Source organism: Scyliorhinus torazame, chromosome 13, assembly GCF_047496885.1.
Source record: "Scyliorhinus torazame isolate Kashiwa2021f chromosome 13, sScyTor2.1, whole genome shotgun sequence".
Taxonomy (NCBI): domain Eukaryota; kingdom Metazoa; phylum Chordata; class Chondrichthyes; order Carcharhiniformes; family Scyliorhinidae; genus Scyliorhinus; species Scyliorhinus torazame.
In genome coordinates this window covers 218,596,449-218,620,940 of record NC_092719.1, presented here as the reverse complement: position 1 = coordinate 218,620,940, position 24,492 = coordinate 218,596,449, and the positions used below count along the sequence as shown (strand labels likewise).

Below are 24,492 nucleotides of genomic sequence, written 5' to 3'. Positions count from 1 at the left end.
TGTTGTGGGGGCGAAACCCACGCAAACACGGGGAGAATGTGCAAACTCCACACGGACAGTGACCCAGAGCCGTGATCGAACCTGGGACCTCGGCTCCGTGAGGCAACAGGGCTAACCCACTGTGCCGCCCTCGTGAGGCAGCAATGTTCACCACTGCTGCCCATCATTCAATAGAGTTGGAGGTCTTCACTTTCCTGTTTGCCCTCAACTCCCTTATCAAACTTAAGCCTTGAATATTAAAAGTGACCCAGCCTCACCTGCTCAGATGAAAATTCAAATCACCCAAAAAATGTCCTCCTCACCTGCACCTTTAGAATCTGTTCACCCCTGTGGTCTAGACTCCTCCCACCACCCCCTTTATTTTCTCCTCTCTCCTCCCCCCCCCCCCCCCACTTTAAAAAGGGGGAAACAGCCTTTCAGTATTCACCCAGTCTGGCTCACACAACAAGATCACCTCATTCTCCTCGATTCCAAGTATAGGTCCAAGCCATCCAATCTTTCCTCAAAACCCTTTGTCCAGGGAATCCGTTTAGTGAACCTTGAGCTGCTACCAATGAAATTGCGTCCAAAAGACTGTACAGTTTAACACTTGCCTACCTTTTACATTCCACAGGGGAATGGAATAAAGCATTCTCTTCCCATCTGCCCCATGACAACCTGTTCCTACCCATCTTAGCTACCATCACCATCCTCTCATCCCAAATCCATAGAGACTGTAAATAGTTTTAAGGCCAGTAGCAAGGCAGTCCATTGGTTAGTTTGCCAACCTGAAAATTATCCACTGATCCTCACTTCAAGAAACCCTCTACCAAATGCTATCGTTACCCCCAATGAGCTCTTACCTTGTGAGCAATGAAGCACCTGGTGAGCAATGAGGCACCTTATCAAATACACATCAGGTTCCCCTTATTCACTGCTTATTACATCCTTGCTGATTTCTTTCTCATTCACGCAACAGGCAGAGTCAGCATGGTTGTGTTTGCAGCATATTCCCATGACAGATATTAGACCAACTGGCTTAGTCTTCCCTTCTTGAATAGTTACATTTGCAGCTTTCCAATTTGCTGGGACCTTTCCAAGTCCAACTTTTCACAAGATGACAACCAATGTACCCATCATCTCCACAGGTAGGCCCTAGGATATAGGCACCAAGTCTAGTGATCTCAGCTGCTCCAAGTCTCCAGTAACTTTTCCCTAGAGATCATATTATTCCAAGTCTCCAGTAACTTTTCCCTAGAGATCATATTATTCCAAGTCCCCAGTACCTTTTCCCTAGAGATCATATCATTCCAAGCTCATCCTTCCCTTTTCCTTCATTTCCAATTTGCACTTGGGATGCTTTGTCTACTGTGAAGACTTGTGGGACAGTCTGGTTTACAAAGAATACAGCACTGAAACAGGCCCTTTGGCCCTCCAAGCCTGTACCAGTTGTGATATCAACCCTTTGCCAAAACTTCAGCACTTCCTTGCACCATGTCCCTCTATACCCATCCTATCCATGCGTTTGTCAAGATACCTTTTGAACGCCGTTATGTATCTGCTTCCACAACCCCCCCCCCTCGCATCATGTTCCAGGCACAGTGTAAAAAAACCTGCCATGCGCATCTCAACTTTGCCCCACGGACCTTAAACCTATGCCCCCTGGAGACTGACCCCTCCACCCTAGTAAAAAGTGCCTGCCCATCAGTTCTATCCATGCCCCTCAATCTTGTAGACCTCCATCAGGTCGCCCCTCAACCTCCATCTTTCTAATGAAAACAGTCAGTCTATTCAGCCTCTCCACATAGCTAACACCCTCCAGAGGTAACATCCTGGTAAATGTCCTCTGCACCCTCTCCAAATCCTTCTGGTAGTGTGGTGACCAGAATTGTGCGCAACTATAGCACAACTTGCCAGTTTTTATACTCTATGTCCCGTATGAAGGCAAGCATTCCAAATGCTTTTTTGACTTGTGTTGCCACCTTCAAAGATCTCTATATTCCTAAGAGTTTTGCCATTTACAGTATATTTCCTCTCATGTTAGACCTACCAAAATGCATTACCTCATTTGTCCAGATTAAACTCCATTTGCCATTTCTCTGCCCAAGTCTCCAACCTATGTCCTGCTGTATCTTCTGACAATTCTCAACCCTATCTGCCACTCCACCAACTATGGTGTCATCCGTGAACTTACGAATCAGACCGGCTACACTTTCCTCCAAATAGTTATGTACACCACAAACACCAGAGGCCCCAGCACAGATCCCTGTGGAACACTAGTCACAACCTTCCATTCAGAAAAATACCCTTCACCTTCTGTGACCCCAGTCTCATCCTCTACAGAACCAACACTTGCTACCTGCAGAAGCAGATTATTTCTAGCTAGTTCACGAATCGCTATTTGGAGAAATCTTGCTGGTTTCTCAAATTTGTCCAATCTTCTGACCTAGAACTGAATTCTGGAGTTGAGATTTTTCAATTGGATACCATTAGCGGATGGTAGATCCCTCAGAATAGTGGAAAAATGAGCTCAGCTCCCAAGTCAGAGAAAATGACCAGACCTTAGAGTAAATTGGATTTAGGATTACCTGCATCGTCACCAATCGATCATCCACCATCACCTCCTTTGTTAGAAAGTCTGCCCCTATTGTTGCCTTGTACTGGTTACTGAACTTTTTGTTTACATATTGGTTCATCAATGAGGTTTTCCCTACCCTAAAAAAGAAAGTTTGGCAAATGAGAGCAGTCCAACCTGGAAATTATGGGTATAGATTAAACAGTGCAACAAACAGAGTAAGAGGGCTCTGGTTACCAGTTAGCCCACTGGCATTCAATTTACCAGGCTTCAAGAGAAAAGGCAGTGTTCATCCCCTAGATGCATTGGAATCAGAATCTGGTTTTAGGTAAAGAAAACTAAAACCAGAGTTGTCAGGCAGAGCCAACTTCACTGACTGGAAGGAAGGCCAGAGTTTTAATCTCATAGTTTCAAATTGGGAATCTGATCCCAAGTGGGAGAATCTACGATGGTGAAAAATGAAATGAAATAAAAATTGCTCGTCACAAGTAGGCTTCAAATGAAGTTACTGTGAAAAGCCCCTAGTTGCCACATTCCAGCACCTGTTTGGGAGGCTGGTATGGGAATTGAACAGTGCTGCTGGCCTGCCTTGGTCTGCTTTCAAAGCCAGCGATTTAGCCCTGTGCTAAACCAACCCCCAAGCTTGGGGTTTGCCTCAAAGCTTGGGGCAAAGAAAGTAACAAGATTAGTATGCAAGTATTGAAAAGTAATCAGAACAAGGGACTGAGGCACCCAGTCAAGAGACAGCAAATTAAAGTTTTACCTTGGCCAAGGAGAATTCTCCCAAGGACTGTGGCACTTGTGGGCAGTCCTGACAGAAATTAGAGACTACTGGTCTCAAGTTCATAACATGTAGTTTAAAGCTATGGTGTCAAGCTTTGTATAGATTTCACGTGAAATTCTGTGGCATATCTATTGGTCAAAATAAGGTATTTAGATTTTTTTTTTTTTTTTTTTTTTAAATAAATGTTTCAACAGTCCAGTGATGGTTAACTATTCTCCATGGATAGCAAGGTATTGGAAGGTTTTGCACCACAGCTGTGAGCTCCTAGGCTTCAAACAAATCCTACCATAGTTCAATTTTTAATATTAGAACCCAGGATTACAATTTGCATCACGTACAATCCCAATTTTTCATGAAGCCTTCCTGTTGTGCTAGAATTTGTATTAAAAACAGGGCTCAGGCAACTGCAATGTTGAGGTTTTACCACTGCCAGTAGATGGCAGCATGTGGAAGCATGTCACAAACTACCTCTCCAACTGGAATGGTAATAACTGAGACAATACTGTTTGGTACATCAGAGACCCTCTTAGATGGATGTTAAAATTAACCCATAGCATAGCTCAGAAGCAAGCAGTTATCCTGGTACAATAGAAAATGCTGGACAATCTCAGCAGGTCAGACAGCATCTGCAACGAGAGGATAGAGCTAATGTAGGAGGTCAGCTGGAGAGAACCAGGTGCTGGGTAGAAGTTATTGCGGATAAAAAGACAAAGGGAACGTAAATGGTTGTGAAGGATGCTGATAAGAGATCAGAATGTGTTAGTGGCAGCAGGTGTCAGAGGACAACTTAACAGGGAATAGATGGCAATTGGGGGGGGGGGGGGGGGGAAAGAAGAGAAAGAGAAACAGATTGATGGATGAAAGTAAAAGTGGAGTTAACACTAGTTGCAGAATTAAAAACAGTGTTCCTCCAGCGTGTTGGCCTTCGAATTTGGTCGCAAACAGTTGGTGTGCAGGTGCCACAGGTGATTAAGGCGGCTAATCGAGTTTGGTCTTTCATTGCTAGAGGGATGGAGTTCAAGACTAGGGAGGTTATGCTGCAATTGTATAAGGTGTTGGTGAGGCCACATCTGGAGTATTGTGTTCAGTTTTGGTCTCCTTACCTGAGAAAGGACATATTGGCACTGGAGGGAGTGCAGAGGAGATTCACTAGGTTGATCCCAGAGTTGAGGGGATTAGATTATGACGAGAGGTTGAGTAGACTGGGACTGTACTCATTGGACTTTGGAAGGATGCGGGGGGATCTTATTGAAACATACAAGATTATGAAGGGAATAGATAGGATAGATGTGGGCAGGTTGTTTCCACTGGTTGGGGAAAGCAGAACTAGGGGGCATAGCCTCAAAATAAGGGGAAGTAGATTTAGGACGGAGTGTAGGAGGCACGTCTTCACCCAAAGGGTTGTGAATCTCTGGAATTCCTTGCCCAGTGAAGCAGTTGAGGCTCCTTCTTTAAACGTTTTTAAGAAAAAGATAGATACCTTTCTAAAGAATAAAGGGATTCGGGGATATGGTGTACGGGCCGGAGAGTGGAGCTGAGTCCACAAAGATCAGCCATGATCTCATTAAATGGCGGTGCAGGCTCAAGGGGCCAGATGGCCTACTCCTGTTCCTAGTTCTTGTGTACGCAACCCTCGGGATTCTTAATTCATGTTTTTTGACCGTTATAATTCCTGCACCTGGGCTTTGCTGGGCACTACACCTTGCAGGACGTGCTCAGACATCAGCAGTAATACATCTCGACAGACTTCACTAGCAACCAATCAACTCCATTGCAATCCTGGAGCTAAGTAGATCCTTGATATGTGGATTGGTGCTTTATTCTGGAATGCCCTGCTAGGTGACTATTCGGTTTCAGTTTAATTTGGAACAGCAGAGCTGAGCAGAATGGAATCTCTCCCAGAAGGGGTGGCATTCTTTCTCAAATCGGAGCTGGAACTCCCTTCAGGTAAACAGAGCAGCTAGTGTACATTCAAAGGCTGAAGAGGAGCTGGGGAGGGGGAACTCCCCAGATTACTCTCCCATTAACCTCTTGAAGGCCTCATGAAAACTGCTGCCCTGATATGGTTTTACTGCGACAAGGTATTGGAGAGTCAAGCTGACCACATCAGAAACTGAAACACCTGAAGTACATCTTCTGTGGGCAAGGCTCAGCTTAAATTGGTGTCCTGGAGGGAATCACACAATGAGAATTCAGCCCGAGTGGGCCTTGAAGATCCAAACCAACCAATGGTTTTCAACCTCACATTCTGAAGAGATCACTGCCGACATTGAGATTAGAATGAGAGAATGACTGCCATTCACACATTCCAATCTCAAATCAGCACCCTTCTTAGCCTTAATCACTCCATTGACATAAAGATGGTGGACAAAAGTGTCAATCTCCACCTAGCGCTGGCCCCCTACCCAGTCCCCCAGAACCGCATAAATTACCCCATCTCCAATTCTCTCCAGCCTTGACAAAGTCATCCAGATTTGAAACGTTATCTCCTTCTCCCTCTACAGTTAGTGATGCAGCGACAGTGAAACTACTGATGTACTGAGAGTTGAAAAAGAGTGGGCTGTAACAGGAAATGTTCCACATTTCCCCATGCAGGCAAAACTGGGACCCATAGCCATGCCATTGGTTTGGAGGAAGAGACAACTGTTCAGTGAAAGGACAGTTCAGCCAGATAGAGTGGCAGTGGATGGGGATGGTTCAGGCCTCTGTTTGAGCAAGTGGAGAGCCCTTAGACCATTCTGGTGGGAAATTGAGGTATGGGATATTGGACATCCGTGGTGAAAAGGGGGCAGTTAGGGCCAGGGAACTGGAAGTTCAGAATCCCTGTGCAGGAGGCCATTCAGCCCATCAAGTCTACATTGACCTCCTAGGTAGGGTTAATTCCTCCTCCTCGTGTGCCAGGCTCAGCCTGATACAATTTAAGGTGGTCCACAGAGCACGCTTGACAGGGGCGAGGTTGAGTAAGTTCTTTGGGGTGGAGGACAGATGTGGAAGGTGCTCAGGGAGCCCAGCAAACCATGTCCATATGTTTTGGTCATGCCCAGCACTGGAGGGGTTCTGGAGAGGAGTGGCGGGTGCAATATCTCAGGTGGTGAAAGTCCGGGTCAAGCCAAGCTGGGGGCTAGCAATATTTGTAGTGGACGAACCGGGAGTGCAGGAGGCGAAAGAGGCCGGCATTCTGGCCTTTGCGTCCCTAGCAGCCCGGCGAAGGATCTTGCTAATGTGGAAGGAGGCGAAGCCCCCCCAGCCTGGATAAATGATATGGCTGGGTTCATAAAGTTGGAGGGGATTAAGTTCGCCTTGAGGGGGTCTGCGCAGGGCTTTTACAGGCGGTGGCAACCATTCCTAGACTATCTCGTGGAGCGTTAGAGGAAGGTCAGTCAGCAGCAGCAACCTTAGCAAGAGATAACATGAAGGGTTGGGGAAACTGGCATGTACAGGTGAGGGCCAGTGTACAAAGCTGTGTAAATATCATTTTGCCATGTATATATCTTGCTCTGCACAATTTCTCATGGGGGGGGGGGGGGGTTATTGTTTGTAAGGGAGAAAAAACTTTAATAAATATATATTTTTAAAAAGTCTACATTGACCTTCTAAATAGTTTTGTTCAAGGAGCAATTTAACACAGCCAATCCACCCAACCTGCACATGGTGTAACTGTGGGAGGAAACCGAACACCTGGAGGAAACCCACAACATGGGGAGAACATGCAAATGCTATAGAGTCACCAAGGTCTGAATCAAATCTGGGTTGATGGTGCAGAGAGACAGCAGTGCTAACACTGCCACCAATATGTAGGAATCAAGGATGTAGGTGGAGCATATGGAGTCAAGACAGGGCAAAGTGCAGTTGGGCAGAACAGGCAGTTCTGGTGCACATAGTTGGCACAGACTTGTTTACCTACACAACTCACGATATGAAGGAAGCACTACGCTGCTACAAATCTTTAACCAATATTGAAGCCAAAGGCAATTTCAGTTTGAACAAGAATTTCAGAGGCTGGATTTATTTTGGAAAAGGTTTGGTCCCACCAAACTGAAAAACAACCCAACTAGTGTTACAGCAACCAATTGGCCTGATATCAGCCTTAATCTGAAGTTTATCTACAAATTTAAAAAAATTAAATGTTACCATCATGTTGCAACTGAGATTGCAAGAGATTATGCTAGAATTTAGATCACAAGACACTGGGGAAAGGAACAAACCATCTTGGGCAATGTAATCGGAGATTGTCCATTTTATTATGCACCACTTGTTTTGCTGGATGAAGGCATGATGTCAGATTTGTTTATGTGCAGGCTGCAGCTCCAGTTACAGCCACAAGTACAGAGCTCACTGTGGCAACAGCCTGTCTTCATAATCTGCAGCTACATACAACTGATGAAACATCAAGCCTTTGTTCCACTTGGTTTCTCTCAGGAACCCATAATGGGCCTGCAAATGCAGGAACAAATTTTCCAGTCACTATTATTCACATGCCCCTTAAACTGCAGCATAACAATGCTCAGTTATTCCAACAAACTGAATTTTAATGAGGACTGCTACTAAATCAAACAGGGAAACCTCAATTCAGTGATCATACTGATAACCCTGCTAAACCAGTCCTCCACCAAATACCCCACACACGAGCCAACAGTTTCCTCAACTACTACCAGACCTCACGTCATGGGGTGGAAGTGGTTAGCACTGCTGCCTCATGGCATTGAGGACCTGGGTTCAATCCCAACCCCATCACTGACCGCGTGCAGTTGCACATTCTTCCTGTGGGTCTCAACCCCAGAACCCAAAAGGTGCAGATTGGCCATGCTAAATTACCCCTTAATTGGAAAAGAATTGGTTACTCTAATTTGTCATATCATGCAACTGGCATATTTAACAAGTCACTGCATTTAAAACAAATGAACCATATGAACAAAAGTCTAACAGTCACTAGGATCCTGCACCCTCAGCAGCAGGGAGTCACTGGATCGCAGCTAGTTCACCTCCTTGTCCCAGAAGCCACCCAGTGCCAACACTTAGCCAAACCAGAAAATCCAAGACATTTCTGGTCGCAAAAGTGCGAGGCGTAATTTCAGGTAAACTTTTTTCTGTCATTCATTTTGTAATCAGATTACCCAACCCCACAAGGTTATGTACTTAGCCTCCTATTATACCCTCTATACACACAACTGTGGCAAAATGTCACTCCAACTCCATCTACACATTTGCTGACGGCATGACCATAGTGGATTGGATCGAATCGGAGTACAGGAGGGAGATAGACAATCTAGTCGCATAGCATAACAATCTCTCCCTCTGTCAGCAAAACCAAGGAGCTGGTTATTGACTTCAGGAAGCAAAGGATCATGCACATCCCTGTCTGCATCAACAAGGCCGAGGTGGAGATGGTTGACAGCTTCAAATTCCTAAGTGCACAGGACAGCATGGTGGCACAGTGGTTAGCACTGCTGCCTCAGCATCAAGATCCCAGCTCTGGGTCACTGGTCTTGTGGAGTTTGCACATTGTCCCCATGTTTGCGTGGGTTTTACTTCCACAATCCAAACATGTGCAGGGTAGGTGGATTGGGCACACTAAAAACTGCCATTGAATTGGGTACAAGTGCACACATCAATCCATCCTGGTCCACCCTTGTTGATACTACGACCAAGAAAGCACAGCGCCTATACCTCAAGAAATTCAGTATGTCCACAAAGCATCCCATCATAGAATTTAGTGCAGAAGGAGGCCATTCGGCCCATCGAGTCTGCACCAGCTCTTGGAAAGAGCACCCTACCCAAGGTCAACACCTCCACACTATCCCCCATAACCCAGTAACCCCACCCAACTAAGGGCAATTTTGGACACCAAGGGCAATTTATCATGGCCAATCCACTTAACCCGCACATCTTTGGACTGTGGGAGGAAACCGGAGCACCCGGAGAAAACCCACGCACACACGGGGAGGATGTGCAGCCTCCGCACAGACAGTGCCCCAAGCCGGAATCGAACCTGGGACCCTGCCGCTGTGAAGCAATTGTGCTATCCACAATGCTACCGTGCTGCCTATCTGGCTGCATCACTGGCCCAATTTTTACAGATGCACTGAAAGCATCCTATCTGGGTTCATCACAGCCTGGTCCCAAGACCACAAGAACTAGAGTTGTGAACAACAGTCGCGAACATAGTCCATCACATGAACCCACCTCCCACCCATCAGTGAAAACCTCCCACCGCCTTGGGAAAATAACTAGCATAAACAAAAAACCCTCCCACCTTGGTTATTCTCTTCCACATCAGACAGGAGATACAAAGTCTGAGAACATGCACTAAGATTCAAAAACAGCTTCTTCCCCACTGTTACCAGAGTCCTGAATGACCCTATTGTAGACTGAACTGATCTCTCCACACATCTCTTCGAGTAGCACTACACACCAATATGCTTCACCCAATGTCTATGTATTTAATGTCCTATGTTTTTCATGCATGGGATGATCTGCCTGGACTGCAAGAAGAATACTTTTCATTGTACCTTGGTACATGTGACAATAAATCCAAACCAAATCAAAGGTGACAAAGTAATCTGAATAAAAAATGAAATTCTATCACTACTTGAACACCTTTGCAGTCCTACAGGTACAATGACAACAATAATCACTGATTGTAATGTAAGGAACACAGTATGGTCCTACAAACAACAATGAGAGAACAGGAGTAGGCCATTCAGCCCCTTGAGCCTGCCCTGCCAGTCAATGAGATCAGGCTGATCTGTGGCCCACCACTTTGCTTAACAAAAACAATCTCCAAATTACTGTCATAGCTGCAACTGCTTGTGGGAGAGAGTTCCAAATCTCTAACACCCCTTTGAGTGAAGCAGTTCTTCCTAACAGCTCACCTGAATGGTCTAGCCCTAATGTTTAGACGATGCCCCCTAGTTTTAGATGCTGGAGGGATAAATATTGGCCACAACCCCTGTTGTTCAAAGTGAAGAATCTTATTCATTTTAGGGGAAAATCAAAAGATGGCAGCTCCAATGTTGCACTCCCCTCAGTACTGCTGAAGCATCAGCCTTTCAGTGCTAAAGTCCTGTAGTGGGACTTGAATCCACATTCTTCTGGCTTCAGTGCTATAAACAGAGGCTTTGCAGCACAGAGTAAAGAGAGTGGGGCTAAATGAAAGACACACGATTACCTTCATTTTGAAAGGAAAATTTACAGAAAGTCCCATGTGCACTGAGTGTTCTCTAGCCTAATCTTGCTTTTCAGCTCAATCTGTAGCTCTGTTGGTTACAATACTCACTATAACCCTGGCAGCAACATCACCTGGGGTGAAAAAATACTTGAAGTGGGACCATGTATCTGGTACCCACCACTGTCAGTTGACCAGCAATCTCTACAGTACTAGACTACACACTTTGCATGTAACACCAACTTGAAGGATGGCATGTGATGGAGCCACAGCCTCCTCCACTGAAAAGGGAAAGAACTAGCCAAGATTCAACAGCTGGAAGGACAGAGCATACAGCCATTGCACCAACCCTCTTAAGCCCTCACTTCCACCCCATCCCTGTAACCAATAACCCCTCCTAACCTTTTTGGACATTAAGGGAATTTAGCATGGCCAATCCACCCAACCTGCACGTCTTTGGACCGTGGGAGGAAACCAGAGCACCCGGAGGAAACCCACGTAGACACGGGGAGAACGTGCAGACTCCGCACAGACAGTGACCCAGCGGGGAATCGAACCTGGGACGCTGGCACTGTGAAGCCAATGCTATCCACTTGTGCTACCATGATGCCCCTAATGCGGACTATTTCTTGCAGCCTGTGAAAGGCAGAGGCTTGTCACAGCATGCTCAGCCTGCGTAGCAAAGGAATAATCAAATCAAAGATTAAAGTCAGTGAGTTCAGTTAAAATAACTATACAAATTATATAAAAGGCATTTGTAACCAGTGAAAGGGAGTTCACTAGTGCCAATTGTGGCAACACAAATACACAGGTTCCAATCAAGGGAAGTCATTTGCCCATTTAAATTAGATGGACTGAGGGATGCAGTGAACCCATTTACACATGGAACATAGTAAGAGACAGCAGGTCAAATAGATTTTGCTTGGGTTAAAATGGTCATTGTACCGATTTTCCTGCCAAAGTCTTTTTTCAGGGCGATTGAGGGAAAGATTACCTCATTCATATGGGGAGGGAAGCTGGCCAGAGTGAGAAAGGTGCTGCTACAGAGGGGAAGGGGGCTTGGGGTCTTGCGAACCTGTTGTACTACTACTGGGCGGCGAACGTGGAGAAAGTGCGGAGCTGGGTCAGAGGGGTTGATTCTCAGTGGGTCAGAATGGAGGAGAGTTTGTGCAGGGGGTCGGGGCTGAAGTTACTTGCAACAGCGCCGCTCCCGATAGCTCCGGGGAAATATTCAGGGAGTCCGGTAATAATAGCTTCATTGAAAATCTGGAGGCAGTTTCGCCAACACTTTAGGGTTTAGGGTCAAGGGAAATGCCGATTTGGGGGAAACACAGATTTGAGCAGGGGAGGTGGGATGGAAGTTTTCGGAAATGGGAAGAGAAGGGGGTTAAGACGTTAAAAGATGTGTTTCTTCGGGGTCGGTTTGCAGGATTGAGGGAGCTGGAAGCGAAGTATGGGCTAGAGCAGGGAGAAGTGTTTAGGTACATGCAGGTTTGGGATTTTGCCAGGAAGGAGATACAGAGCGCTTCCCAGAGGAACCGGCCTCCACATTGCTGGAGGAGGTGTTGACGACAAGGGGACTGGAGAAGGGGGCAGTGTCAGCAGTGTACGGAGCTATTCTGGAAGAGGATAAGGCACCACTGGAAGGGATCAAAGCAAAGTGGGAGGAAGAGCTGGGAGAGGTTATAGAGGAGGGGGTCTGGTGTGAGGTGCTCCGGAGAGTGAATGCCTCCACCTCATGTGCGAGGTTGGGGCTGATACAGCTGAAGGTGGTATATAGAGCGCACCTCATAAGTGCAAGGATAAGCCGATTTTTTGAAGGAGTAGAGGACATGTGTGAGCGTTGCGGGGGGTGGGGGGGGCCACAGGCACGAATCACATTCATATGTTTCAGTCCTGTCCATGTTATTATGGGGATTGACATATCTTGCTGATTATTAATTATTGTTGATGGGTGTAAATGTGGGAGAAAATGTGAAAAAGGAGAATAAAAATATATATATTTTTTTTTAAATGGTCATTGATTGGAATGCATCAAATAGACAATGAAGTGGATGGCAAGATAATCTAATGTCAGAAAATATTTGGCGATTCAGAACAAAGAATGATGAACAGATACAGGGGATGAAATCCATTTCACTGACTAGGTAAAGCCTGAAAGCCATGTGACCAGAGCAGTTTGGGTTTAACAGGTGGCAGAGTAAAATGTACAGAACCCAGTTAGAGTAATGTCACTTTTGGTGTCCATTTGTAGAAAGTCACTGATTAATTAATACCAAAAATTGAAATCAATAGTTTTAATAAAAGTAGTAAAGGTCTATGGCTCTGGAAGAGGCGTTTTCTTGCAACTTGCAGTAAAGACTGACATTAGATAATTAATGAACTAGCATTTACTTTCAACATCTGGATAGAGATTAAGCACTGGCTGGGATATATGGTGACAGCAGAATAAAGGCAGCAGAATAATGGCTACAGAGCCCATTCCTAGGCTTAAATACTGGACAGAACATTTCAGTCTGGCCAAAAACTGCACACTGACTGATGCAAAAAGCAAGGCTGTAAAAATGGGAGATTTTAAAGTGGTGGTCGAGATTAATAATGCTGATTTTAGTGCAGGAAAACAAAGACAGCAAACTGAACAAGCCAAACTATCACAGAAGATCAGTTGGACAGGAATCAATGAAATCAGTACAATGCCAGAAAGTTTATTCAGATATGCAATGCCAACATATTGTCAAGTGTGTGAAATAGAAAGCCTACTGGCTTGTGACAGCTCTTTGACAAGAGCAATCCCATTAATCCTACTCCGCTGTTCACTCAAACCACAATTCTCAGTTCCCCGATCCAACCTGCTTTAGGCAGTACATTCAAATTCCTTCATGCCAATTACCCCCTTCTGCCACCAGCAGGATCCAAATTTCTCCTCTATTTGTTCCAACTCCACAAATATACACAATGTCCCTTGTACAACAAGTCAGCAGGTTATGTGCACAGGAATAATGAGACATCACCTGCCTTAGGTGGTTGGGTGTCATTGTTTGACATCTTGGGATGCAAGGCCTACTGTACAAATTGGACATAAATCCTGGTGATGCTGTCCAATTATCCAGCATCTCTTTGCAGGACCATTTCCTTTATAATTGTTCTTTGAATTCAAAGAGGGGAAAATATACTTGCCCTACAAAATACAAGTTCACAGGAAATGCAATTCCATAAACCCTTTTCCAGTCTTTAATGGGAAATGCAGGTGTTTAAAACAGAGCAATTTGATCAGGACTTGGAAGGTTCACATGCTGTATTCTTTAATACTCCTACATCTCACAAACTGCAGAACCTTTAAAATTATCTTATTTTAAATGCAAGAACCTGCACAAGGCGATTGGGTCTGCTGCACAAGTTTGATCTGAAACTAAGAGCATGGTTTTAGATGTACAATAGGCAAGGTTCCTTAAAATGACTGTGCGCTTGGATCATGTTCCTGTTCAGAAGTCGGGTTCACTGAGTAGAACTAGCTATGTCACATTGACCAGCAACAATGAATGTTACTTTAAATATGCACAATGATCAAATTTCTTAATCTGGCAGCAACTAAGGATATTACACAGGAGGATCTGGGCTATAGAATGAGATTCTAATAGGGCGGAAGTGGTGCGAGCACAGCTACCTACAGCACTGAGGACCCGGGTTCGATCCCAGCCCCAGGACACTGTTCTGGAGTTTGCACATTCTCCCTGTATCCGTGGGGATCTCCTCCCCACAACCCAAAGATGTGCAGGGTAGGTGGATTGGCCACACTAAATTGTCTCGCAGAGTACAATGAGATTCTAAGATCACTTTAAATCCTAGGATTCTCTGGGAAGCTAGGGAGGAGATTGCTGAGCCTTTGATCGTTAAGCCATCTTTGTCTACAGGAATAGTGCCAGAAGACGAGGATAGCAAATGTTGTCCCCTTGTTCAAGAAGGGGAGTAGAGATAACCCCGGTAACTATAGACCAGTGAGCCTTACTTCTGTTGTGGGCAAAATCTTGGAAAGGTTTATAAGAGATAGGATGTATAATCATCTGGAAAGGAATAATTTGATTAGAGATAGTCAACACGGTTTTGTGAAGGGTAGGTAGTGCCTCACAAACCTTATTGAGTTCTTTGAGAAGGTGATCAAGCAGGTGGATGAGGGTAAAGCAGTTGGTGGTGTATATGGATTTCAGTAAAGCGTTTGATAAGGTTCCCCACAGTAGGCTACTGCAGAAAATAGAGGCATGGGATTCAGGGTGGTTTAGCAGTTTGGATCAGAAATTGGCTAGCTGGAAGACGACAAAGGGTGGTGGTTGATGGGAAATGTTCAGACTGGAGTCCAGTTACTAGTGGTTTACCACATGTATCTGTTTTGGGGCCACTGCTGTTTGTCATTTTTATAAATGACCTGGAGGAGGGCGTAGAAGGATGGGTGAGTAAATTTACAGATGACACTAAAGTCGGGGGAGTTGTGGACAGTGCGGAAGGATGTTACAAGTTACAGAGGGACATAGATAAGCTGCAGCACTGGGCTGAGAGGTGGCAAATGGAGTTTAATGCAGAAAAGTGTGAGGTGATTCATTTTGGAAGGAATAACAGGAAGACTGAGTACTGGGCTAATGGTGAGATTCTTGGCAGTGTGGATGAGCAGAGAGATCTCGGTGTCCATGTACATAGATCCCTGAAAGTTGCCACCCAGGTTGAGGGTTTAAGGCGGCGTACGGTGTGTTAGCTTTTATTGGTAGAGGGATTGAGTTGGAGCTACGAAATCATGTTGCAGCTGTACAAAACTGGTGCTTCCGCATTTGGAGTATTGCGTGCAATTCTGGTCACTGCATTATAGGAAGGATGTGAAAGCATTGGAAAGGGTGCAGAGGAGATTTACCAGAATGTTGCATGGTATGGAGGGAAGATCTTACGAGGAAAGGCTGAGGGACTTGAGGCTGTTTTCGTTAGAAAGAAGAAGGTTAAGAGGTGACTTAATTGAGGCATACAAGATGATCAGAGGATGGGATAGGGTGGACAGCGAGAGTCTTCTTCCTCGGATGGTGATGTCGAGCACGAGGGGACATAGCTTTAAATCAAAGCTAAGACAGATGTCAGAGGTAGGTGCTTCACTCAGTAGTAAGGGCATGGAATGCCCTGCCTGCAACAGTAGTGGACTTGCCAACACCAAGGGCATTCAAATGATCATTGGATAGACATATGGACGATAAGGGAATAGTGTAGATGGGCTTTAGAGTGGTTTCACAGGTTGGCGCAACATCGAGGGCCGAAGGGCCTGTACTGCGCTGTAATGTTCTATGGATTGGGATCGGAGAGTACGGTAGCATTGTGGATAGCACAATTGCTTCACAGCTCCAGGGTCCCAGGTTAGATTCCAGCTTGGGTCACTGTCTGTGCGGAGTCTGCACATCCTCCCAGTGTGTGCGTGGGTTTCCTCCGGGTGCTCCAGTTACCTCCCACAGTCCAAAGATGTGCAGGTTAGGTGGATTGGCCATGATAAATTGCCCTTGGTGTCCAAAATTGCCCTTAGTGTTGGGTGGGGTTACTGGGTTATGGGGATGGGGGGGGGGGGGGGGGGAGAAAGAGAGGTGTTGACATTGGGTAGGGTGCTCTTTCCAAGAGCCGGTGCAGACTCTATGGGCTGAATGGCCTCCTTCCGCACTGTAAATCTAGGATCTATGCTTGTGTTTGAATGGAAGTAAAGATAGCAGTTAGGGTTTGTGTAACTGTATTGATAGCATTGTTCAGAGGCAATTGCAAGCCATTTTCTTATGTTAAAGATATAATTAAATAAATAAAAATTAGATTTTAATTTTAGTAATAAAGTTGGTTTTAATGTACAAATCCCTATTTGCGAAATCACTCCTGGAGAACACAATTTAAACATTGGGGTCTGGTCCAGGATCACAATTTTCAGCTTCTGTAAAACAAGTAGCAGAAATAAACCTTACCCGGAATCTCCCAGGATGATGACTTTCAGCAAAACCTTCTTCCTTGACGTCATCTTTTAAAGCTGGAAAAAATGGATTTTGTTTAGGCAAATATATTGGTCAGAGGGTTGCTGATTGGTTAAGACAGGACATTACTAATGTTCCTTTTCCTATAATGCAATATTGCAGGCATGAACCACATTCTTCAGAGAAGGGAGCTCGCTACACCTGCCTGGTTGGACCTGCATATGACTCCAGTCACTATACTACAAGTCCCAAGTATGAGGAAGTTAACACACTACATTCCAAGAATTAACTTATTCTGGGAAATGTACACAATGTTTCCAAAACAGATCCATTTGATTTTTCCCTCGAAGAGTAAACTGGTCATAATAGTAAATGCAAGGGGGGGGGGGGGGGGAAACGAGAGCACGAGAGAGCAAGAGCCAGACAGACAAGGTCCAGCTGAAGATTACAACGTTCAAATTCTGATTCAACATTAAACCCATATATTTTACTGTCATGCTGCGAGTGCACCTTTAAGAAATGGATGTTTAAATTGGTGTATATAAGTATCTGTAGTGAGTTTACAAAATGGGTGTTTATTACTGCAGTGATGTCAGAGAGTGGCAGTGATGTCAGAGAGTGGGTGGAGCTGGGCTGTCGGTCAGCTTTTTAGTTTCATTTTAGGCTGTTTGCTGCAGGGTGTTTTAGTTTAGTTTTCAGAGCTGGATAGCTGCAGTCACGGCCAGAAGGAAAATCGATCCTTTGATAATTTAAAACTAATAGCTGCTCTTAGTAGTGACTTTAACTTGATGTGCTTCTGCTGAAAACAGTTTGTTGTTAATAAAGTCTTCTGGATGTTAAAAGGACAGTTTAAGAATTACTTGAAGTGTATTCTTTGGGGGTTGTATTTGAATTAATGGTTGCCAAGATGTTCACTGTAGGTTTAACAAAGGTTAACTGGAGTTCATAGTATAAACATTTTGCTTTAAAAACACTTCTCCATTTCAGCTGTACCACACCTGTAGAGTGGGCCGTGCGCTCCCCATACCACAATCTATTTAAAGTTGTGGGTCAGGCGAACTCCATGATACACTTTGGGGTTCTCTAAACCCTGACCCATAACATTACAATCAGACAACTTTGCAGGGCACCTTCATCTTTACACCTGTAGTTTGATCAGGTGTATAAACTTCCTATACAGTATAGTTCAAAACAGACTAACCCTTGACTGTTTCTCCAATGTCACCCTACCCTCCCACCTCCTTTTAGCACAGGGCTAAAATCACTGACTTTGAAAGACCAAGGCAGGCCAGCAGCACGGTTCAATTCCCGTAACAGCCTCCCCGAACAGGTGTCGGAATGTGGCGACTAGGGGCTTTTCACAGTAACTTCATTTGAAGCCTACTTGTGACAATAAGTGATTTTCATTTCATCTCAACTAACTAAATTAGTATCCATAACCACACAAAGCACCTTACAGTCAAAGTGCTGAAATGCAACAAACACAGCAAACAATAGCATGACCAGATTACTTTATCAAAAGAATGGTGCTCCAAGGGATAATGATTTTCTCGAAACAGATACTGACCAAAGGGGGCAGACAGTCTCATCCAAAAGATGCATCTCCAATAAGAACATACGAATTTGCAGACCACTCGTGATTCAATAAAACCACAGCCTCTTTTTTTGTAAAGTATATTTTATCCCAAATTTTACATTTGCAATAGCAACAAAGCTCACCCAACACATTGAACGCCTTTCCACCCCCCAACCCTTCTCCTCCCCCAACAGTAACCAACTCTCCAAAAATGCAACATTAACCTAACTTTTGTAGAACCCATCACTTGTCCTGTCCTCTTTCCCCACACCTTTTAAGCACATTTCAACTTCTCCAGGGCCAAGAACTATAGCAGCCCCGCCCCCCCCCCCCCCGTCATGCCATTGCACAGGGTGGAGGAGCTGACCTCCACCCCATTAAGACCTGCCTGCAAGCAATCAGCAAGGTGAAGGCCAAGACATCTGCCTCTGCAGCAGTCTGCAATGCCAAATACTGAACCAAAACATATATACGTCACTCATAAGACATCATCCACCCCCTCCCTCCTCCTCCCTCTCCCCCCCCCCCCCCCCCCCACCCCTCAAGCCCAGCCCGGAACCTTCTCTGCATTTGCCACCCAATAATAGTATATCAGATTCAGGAGGCCCAATTCCCCTAACTGTATCACCTTCCTTATCCTGGCTGCCTTCCCTGCCCAGACAAACCTTGGGCAGGCACAGAAACAAAAGTCACAGTAAAATATTCCTCTTCCACTTTACACCCAGCCCGCTAATGACAAAGGAAGATAATCCCATCTCACAAACCAGCCTTCACCCTCTCCACCAAGCTAGAGAAATTGAACTTCTGAGACCTGCTCAATCCTGGGCCACCTGCATGCCAGGACATCCAAAGAGACGCTGCCTGATGGAATGGCAGCACCCCCCCCTACCCTGACTCACTCTTCTTTCTCCCCCCCCCCCTTACCCTGACTCACCCCTTCTTCCCCCCCCCCCCCCCCAAATTCAGCTCAAACCAAAAACATCCTAAATCTTTTGAAGCAACCCATTATGTTCCCCACCAAGGAGCCTGGTTCTGGAATATACAAAACAGCCACATACAAGGACACCTGATGCACCACAGCCCACCCTCCCTCACTACCCCTTCCACAACAGAGCTCCTTAGCACAACAGCAAGGGGTTTATCCCCAATGCGAGTAAGGGGGCTCGGGGCACCCCTACCTTGTTCCCCAGTGTAAAGAAAAATACCCTGAATTCATACCAATTGTGCATATGCTTGCCATTGGCTCTTTATACAGCATGTGCACCCATGTCACAAATTTCCACCCAATTTCTCCAACACTACCAAATAAGTCCACCAAATCAAACTCTTCCACATCTAATGCCACCACCACCTTCCCCTCTAAAACACCACATTCAGCAGCTGCCTCACATGAGATGGCAACATGTCTGCCCTTAACAAATCCCATCACATCCTCCCCAATCACCCTCGGACAACACCCCTCTGTGGGTAGCATGGTCGCGCAGTGGTTAGCACTGCTGCCTCAGCACCAAGGTCCCAGATTCGATCCCAGCTCTTCACATTCGGCATGTTTGCGTGGGTTTCTCCTCCGCAACCCAAAGATATGCAGGGTTGGTGGATTGGACACTAAATTGCCCCAAAGCACCCCTCCAACCTTACACCAGCACTGTTGCAAATATCTTAGCAGCAAGGTAGCACAGTGGTTAGCACAGTTGTTTCAAAGCTCCAGGGTCCCAGGCTAGATCCCAGCTTGGGCCACTGTCTGTGTGGAGTCTGCACGTTTTCCCAGTGTCAGTGTGGGTTTCCTCCGGGTGCTCCCACAGTCCAAACATGTGCAGATTAGGTGGATTGGTCATGCTAAATTGCCCTCAAGTGTCCAAAAAGGATAGGTGGGGTTACGGAGATACAGGGATAAGGTGGATGCATGGGCTTAAGTAGGGTGCTCTTTCCAAAGAGCCAGTGCAGATCGATGGGACAAATGGCCTCCTTCTGCACTGTAAATTCGATGACTCTAGGCATCCACATTCAGCAGAGATATGGGCTTGTATGAGCCACACTCCACCAGGTCCTTAACCTGGAGGCCTGCCCCATCATTTTCTCAAATATTTCCAACAGCTCCAGCTTGTCCCCATCTCTTAATTCAATAATGATCTTCGTCACAAGTAGACTTACATTAACATTGCAATGAAGTTAGTGAAAATCCTCTAGTCATCACACTCTGGTGCCTGTTCAGGTACACACAATTCAGAATGTACGAATTACCCAACAGCACATCTTTCAGTACTTGTGGGAGGAAACCCATGCCGGGAACCCATCCAGCCCCACCACCTACATTTTCCCCAATTCCTGCCTTCCACTTCCTCTATCCCCACTTCACCCAACCTTGGGCACTCATGCTAATCCTCCAACTTGAAGTCCCTATAAAACTCAAACACCATCTATTCTGGAGCCACCAACTCCATCCTATCCTGAACCATCTCCCTTGCTGCAGCAGCACACCTGCTTTCTCACCATACTAACAGACACCCCTTCTCACCTTCACCAGCTGATGCTCTGCTTTCCCTGTGGACAGCAGCTTGAACCTCACCTGCAACTCCTTCCTCCTGCCAGGAGCACTGGATCCAGGACCCCCCTCATACCTTGCACCCATCACCATTGGCATTCCTCCCTCACTCTTCACCAGTCTGCCTAACCCCCTCCGTTCCATGTCACCATTCTGACCGAGGGGGGTCTCGCAACCCCCCCATACATCACCAGGCTCTGCCCATCCGGCTAGATCCAAGATTATAGCCTGATGCAACTGCTGTCCTTCCTTTTGATTTGCCTTTGTTCCCATTTATTTGTCAGGTATTGTTAAATTATACACATTAAGTCGAGCAGTACAGAAGTTTCAAATGGTTTGACAACTAGAACAGTGTCCTCATTTGGGAAAGGAAATCCCTTCTGACATCCAGCTGACAAGAGGAATTTGGTTCAAATAGTTGGCTAGTGGCCAATGGATTGGCTAGGAATTGTGTTCTGCCTGGCATACAGCAATTGGTTCCTGCAAGATAGTTTTTTTTGGAGAGAACCCAGTGGAAGACACAAGAACCTCAAAAGAAGCTGCTTTCCCTTCATCCTCCCTCTTGGCTGTAAACTGTCTCTGCAAGTCTACAAGGAAGACCATTACAAGCAGAAGGAAAATGTAACATCCAACACAAGGTCTAAACTGGGAGAAAGAAATTAACTGGAAGGTATCCATTAGAAGTCAAATGTCCCATGTTTATTCATTTTCTTCCCTCACCACCACATTTCCTCTCAATGTTAAATAATAAAAGGTAGCGTTCATTCCCTCAGGTACCAGAATATGCGTGAAGATTGCTCAGTTTGGGCTGGGGAGGAAAGAGAAAAAAAGGTGGTTGGGATGGCAGGACACTGCCTTCATGAAAACATTGTGGAGATCATCATAGAATTTACAGTGCAGAAGGAGGCCATTCGGCCCATCGAGTCTGCACCGGCTCTTGGAAAGAGCACCCTACCCAAGGTCAACACCTCCACCCTATCCCCATAACCCAGTAACCCCACCCAACACTAAGGGCAATTTTGGACACCAAGGGCAATTTATCATGGCCAATCCACCTAACCTACACATCTTTGGACTGTGGGAGGAAACCGGAGCACCTGGAGGAAACCCACGCACACACGGGGAGGATGTGCAGACTCCGCACAGGCAGTGACCCAAGCTGGAATCTAACCTGGGACCCTGGAGCTGTGAAGCAATTGTGCTATCCACAATGCTACCATGCTGCCCGCAAGGGAGATAGGATGGATTTGATGCACAAGTAATGTCCCGAGTAAACACAACCAGCTCCTGCGCAAGGATGAGTTTTATGGTGCATAGGGTCCACATCACTTGGCCTGGACTAGTTGACCCACGCAGACACGGGGAGAATGTGCAAACGCCACACGTACAGCGACCTGGGGCCAGGATTGAACTGTAGTCCTCAGCATCATGAGGTAGCAATGCTGACCACTGTACCACCCCACTCAAAGAACAAACGAAGAAATGTACAGCACAGGAACAGGCCCTCCGGCCCTCCAAGCCCATGCCGACCATGCTGCCCAACTAAACTACAATCTTCTACACTTCCTGGGTCCGTATCCCTCTATTCCCATCCTTTTCATGTATTTGTCAAGATGCCCCTTAAATGTCACTATCATCTCTACTTCCACCACCTCCTCCGGCAGCGAGTTCCAGGCACCCACTACCCTCTGCGTAAAAAACGTGTCTCGTACATCTACTCTAAACCTTGCCCCTCTCACCTTACACCTATGCCCCCTAGTAATTGACCCCTCTACCCCGGGGAAAAGCCTCTGACTATCCACTCTGTCTATGCCCCTCAATTTTGTAGACCTCTATCAGGTCTCCCCTCAACCTCCTTCGTTCCAGTGAGAACAAACAGTTTATTCAACCGCTCCTCATTGCTAATGCCCTCCATACCAGGCAACATTCTGGTAAATCTCTTCTGCACCCTCTCTAAAGCCTCCACATCCTTCTGGTAGTGTGGCGACCAGAATTGAACACTATACTCCAAGTGTGGCCTAACTAAGGTTCTATACAGCTGCAACATGAGTTGCCAATTCTTATACTCAATGCCCTGGCCAATGAAGGCAAGCATGCCATATGCCTTCTTGACTACCTTCTCCACCTGTGTTGCCCCTTTCAGTGACCTGTACTCCTAGATCTGACTTTCAATACTCGAGGGTTCTACCATTCACTGTATATTCCCTACCTGCATTAGACCTTCCAAAATGCATTACCTCATTTGTCCGGATTAAACTCCATCTGCCATCTCTCCGCCCAAGTCTCCAAACAATCTAAATCCTGCTGTATCCTCTGACAGTCCTCACCGCTATCTGCAATTCCACCAACCTTTGTGTCGTCTGCCAACTTAATAATCAGACCAGTTACATTTGCCTCCAAATCATTTATATATACTACAAACAGCAAAGGTCCCGGCACTGATCCCTGTGGAACACCACTAGTCACAGCCCTCCAATAAGAAAAGCACCCTTCCATTGCTACTCTCTGCCTTCTATGGCCTAGCCAGTTCTGTATCCACCTTGCCAGCTCACCCCTGATCCCGTGTGACTTCACCTTTTGTACTAGTCTACCATGAGGGACCTTGTCAAAGGCCTTACTGAAGTCCATATAGACAACATCTACTGCCCTACCTGCATCAATCATCTTTGTGACCTCCTCGAAAAACTCTATCAAGTTAGTGAGACACGACCTCCCCTTCACAAAACCATGCTGCCTCACTAATACGTCCATTTGCTTCCAAATGGGAGTAGCTCCTGTCTCGAAGAATTTTCTCCAGTAATTTCCCTACCACTGAAGTAAGGCTCACCGGCCTGTAGTTCCCTGGATTATCCTTGCTACCCTTCTTAAACAGAGGAACAACATTGGCTATTCTCTCCAGTCCTCCAGGACATCAGGATCTTAGTTCGTCAAGTCACCTCTTAGAAGTGGCTACAAACCAGGTGACAGTGGCTAGCACTGCTGGCTCATGGCACAGAGATCCCAGGTTCAACCACGACATTGGGTCACTGCCCATGTGGAGTTTGCTGCCCATGTGGAGTTTGCACATTCTCCCCTTGTCTGCATGGGTCTCACCCCCACAATCCAAAGTTGTTCAGGGTAGGTGGATTGGTCATGCTAAATTGCCCCTTAAATTGGGACAAGTGTACATTCTAAATCCTCACTACTTTGCCAGCAAGGAAAATAGGAATTAGGAGAAGTAGGCAATTCAGCCCATGCAGCCTACTCTGCTATTCAATCAGATCATGACTGATCTCCCTTTAGCCAAAATCAGAAATGTATATCCACCTTCCTCTTGAAACCATTTAATGAATAAAATGAGGCATTATGTGATGGAGAGTGGTAGGTTGCACAGGGTGCAGGTGGTGCTGGTGAACGTATATGCCCCGAATTGGGATGATGCCGGATTTGTGAAACGCATGCTGGGTCGGATTCCAGATCTGGAGGAAGGAAGCTTGATAATGGGGGGGGGCTTAAATCACGGTGCTGGACCTAGCACTGGACCGTTCTAGGGTCCAGCTGCAGCCGAGGTGCTCAGGGGGTTTATGGACCAGATTTTTGAAGGGGGGGGAAAGAGTGGATCCATGGAGGTTTGCCAGGCCACTGGCCAGGGAATCTTCCTTCTTTTCCCACATCCGTAGAGCCTACTCCCAGATAGACATTTCATTTGGAGTAGGGCGCTAATCCCGAAAGTGGAGGGAACGGAATATTCTGCCATAGCCATCTCGGACCACACCCTGCATTGGGTAGAGCTGGATGAGGGACCAGCGCCCGCTGTGGCACCACGATGTGGGACAGTTGCTGGATGAGGGGGGTGTGTGGGCAGGTGCATTGAAAGATACTTGGAGGCCAATGACAACAGGGGGGTGCAGGTGGGG

At 46.1% G+C, this 24,492-nt stretch overlaps 1 protein-coding gene across 2 annotated transcripts in view; it reads right to left on the bottom strand.

Annotated features, from left to right (window-relative positions):
* The window catches only part of rab7a (RAB7a, member RAS oncogene family), a 56,567-nt gene that overhangs the window by 5,774 nt on the left and 26,301 nt on the right, over positions 1–24,492 (bottom strand). For both annotated transcript variants that reach the window (XM_072473067.1, XM_072473069.1), the window contains exons 2-3: positions 16,473–16,534; positions 2,568–2,694 (exon numbers count right to left, since the gene is read on the bottom strand). In XM_072473067.1, the coding sequence (XP_072329168.1) occupies positions 2,568–2,694; positions 16,473–16,525 (180 nt within the window). In that variant the 5' untranslated portion in view covers positions 16,526–16,534. The remainder of the gene's footprint in view (positions 1–2,567; positions 2,695–16,472; positions 16,535–24,492) is intronic.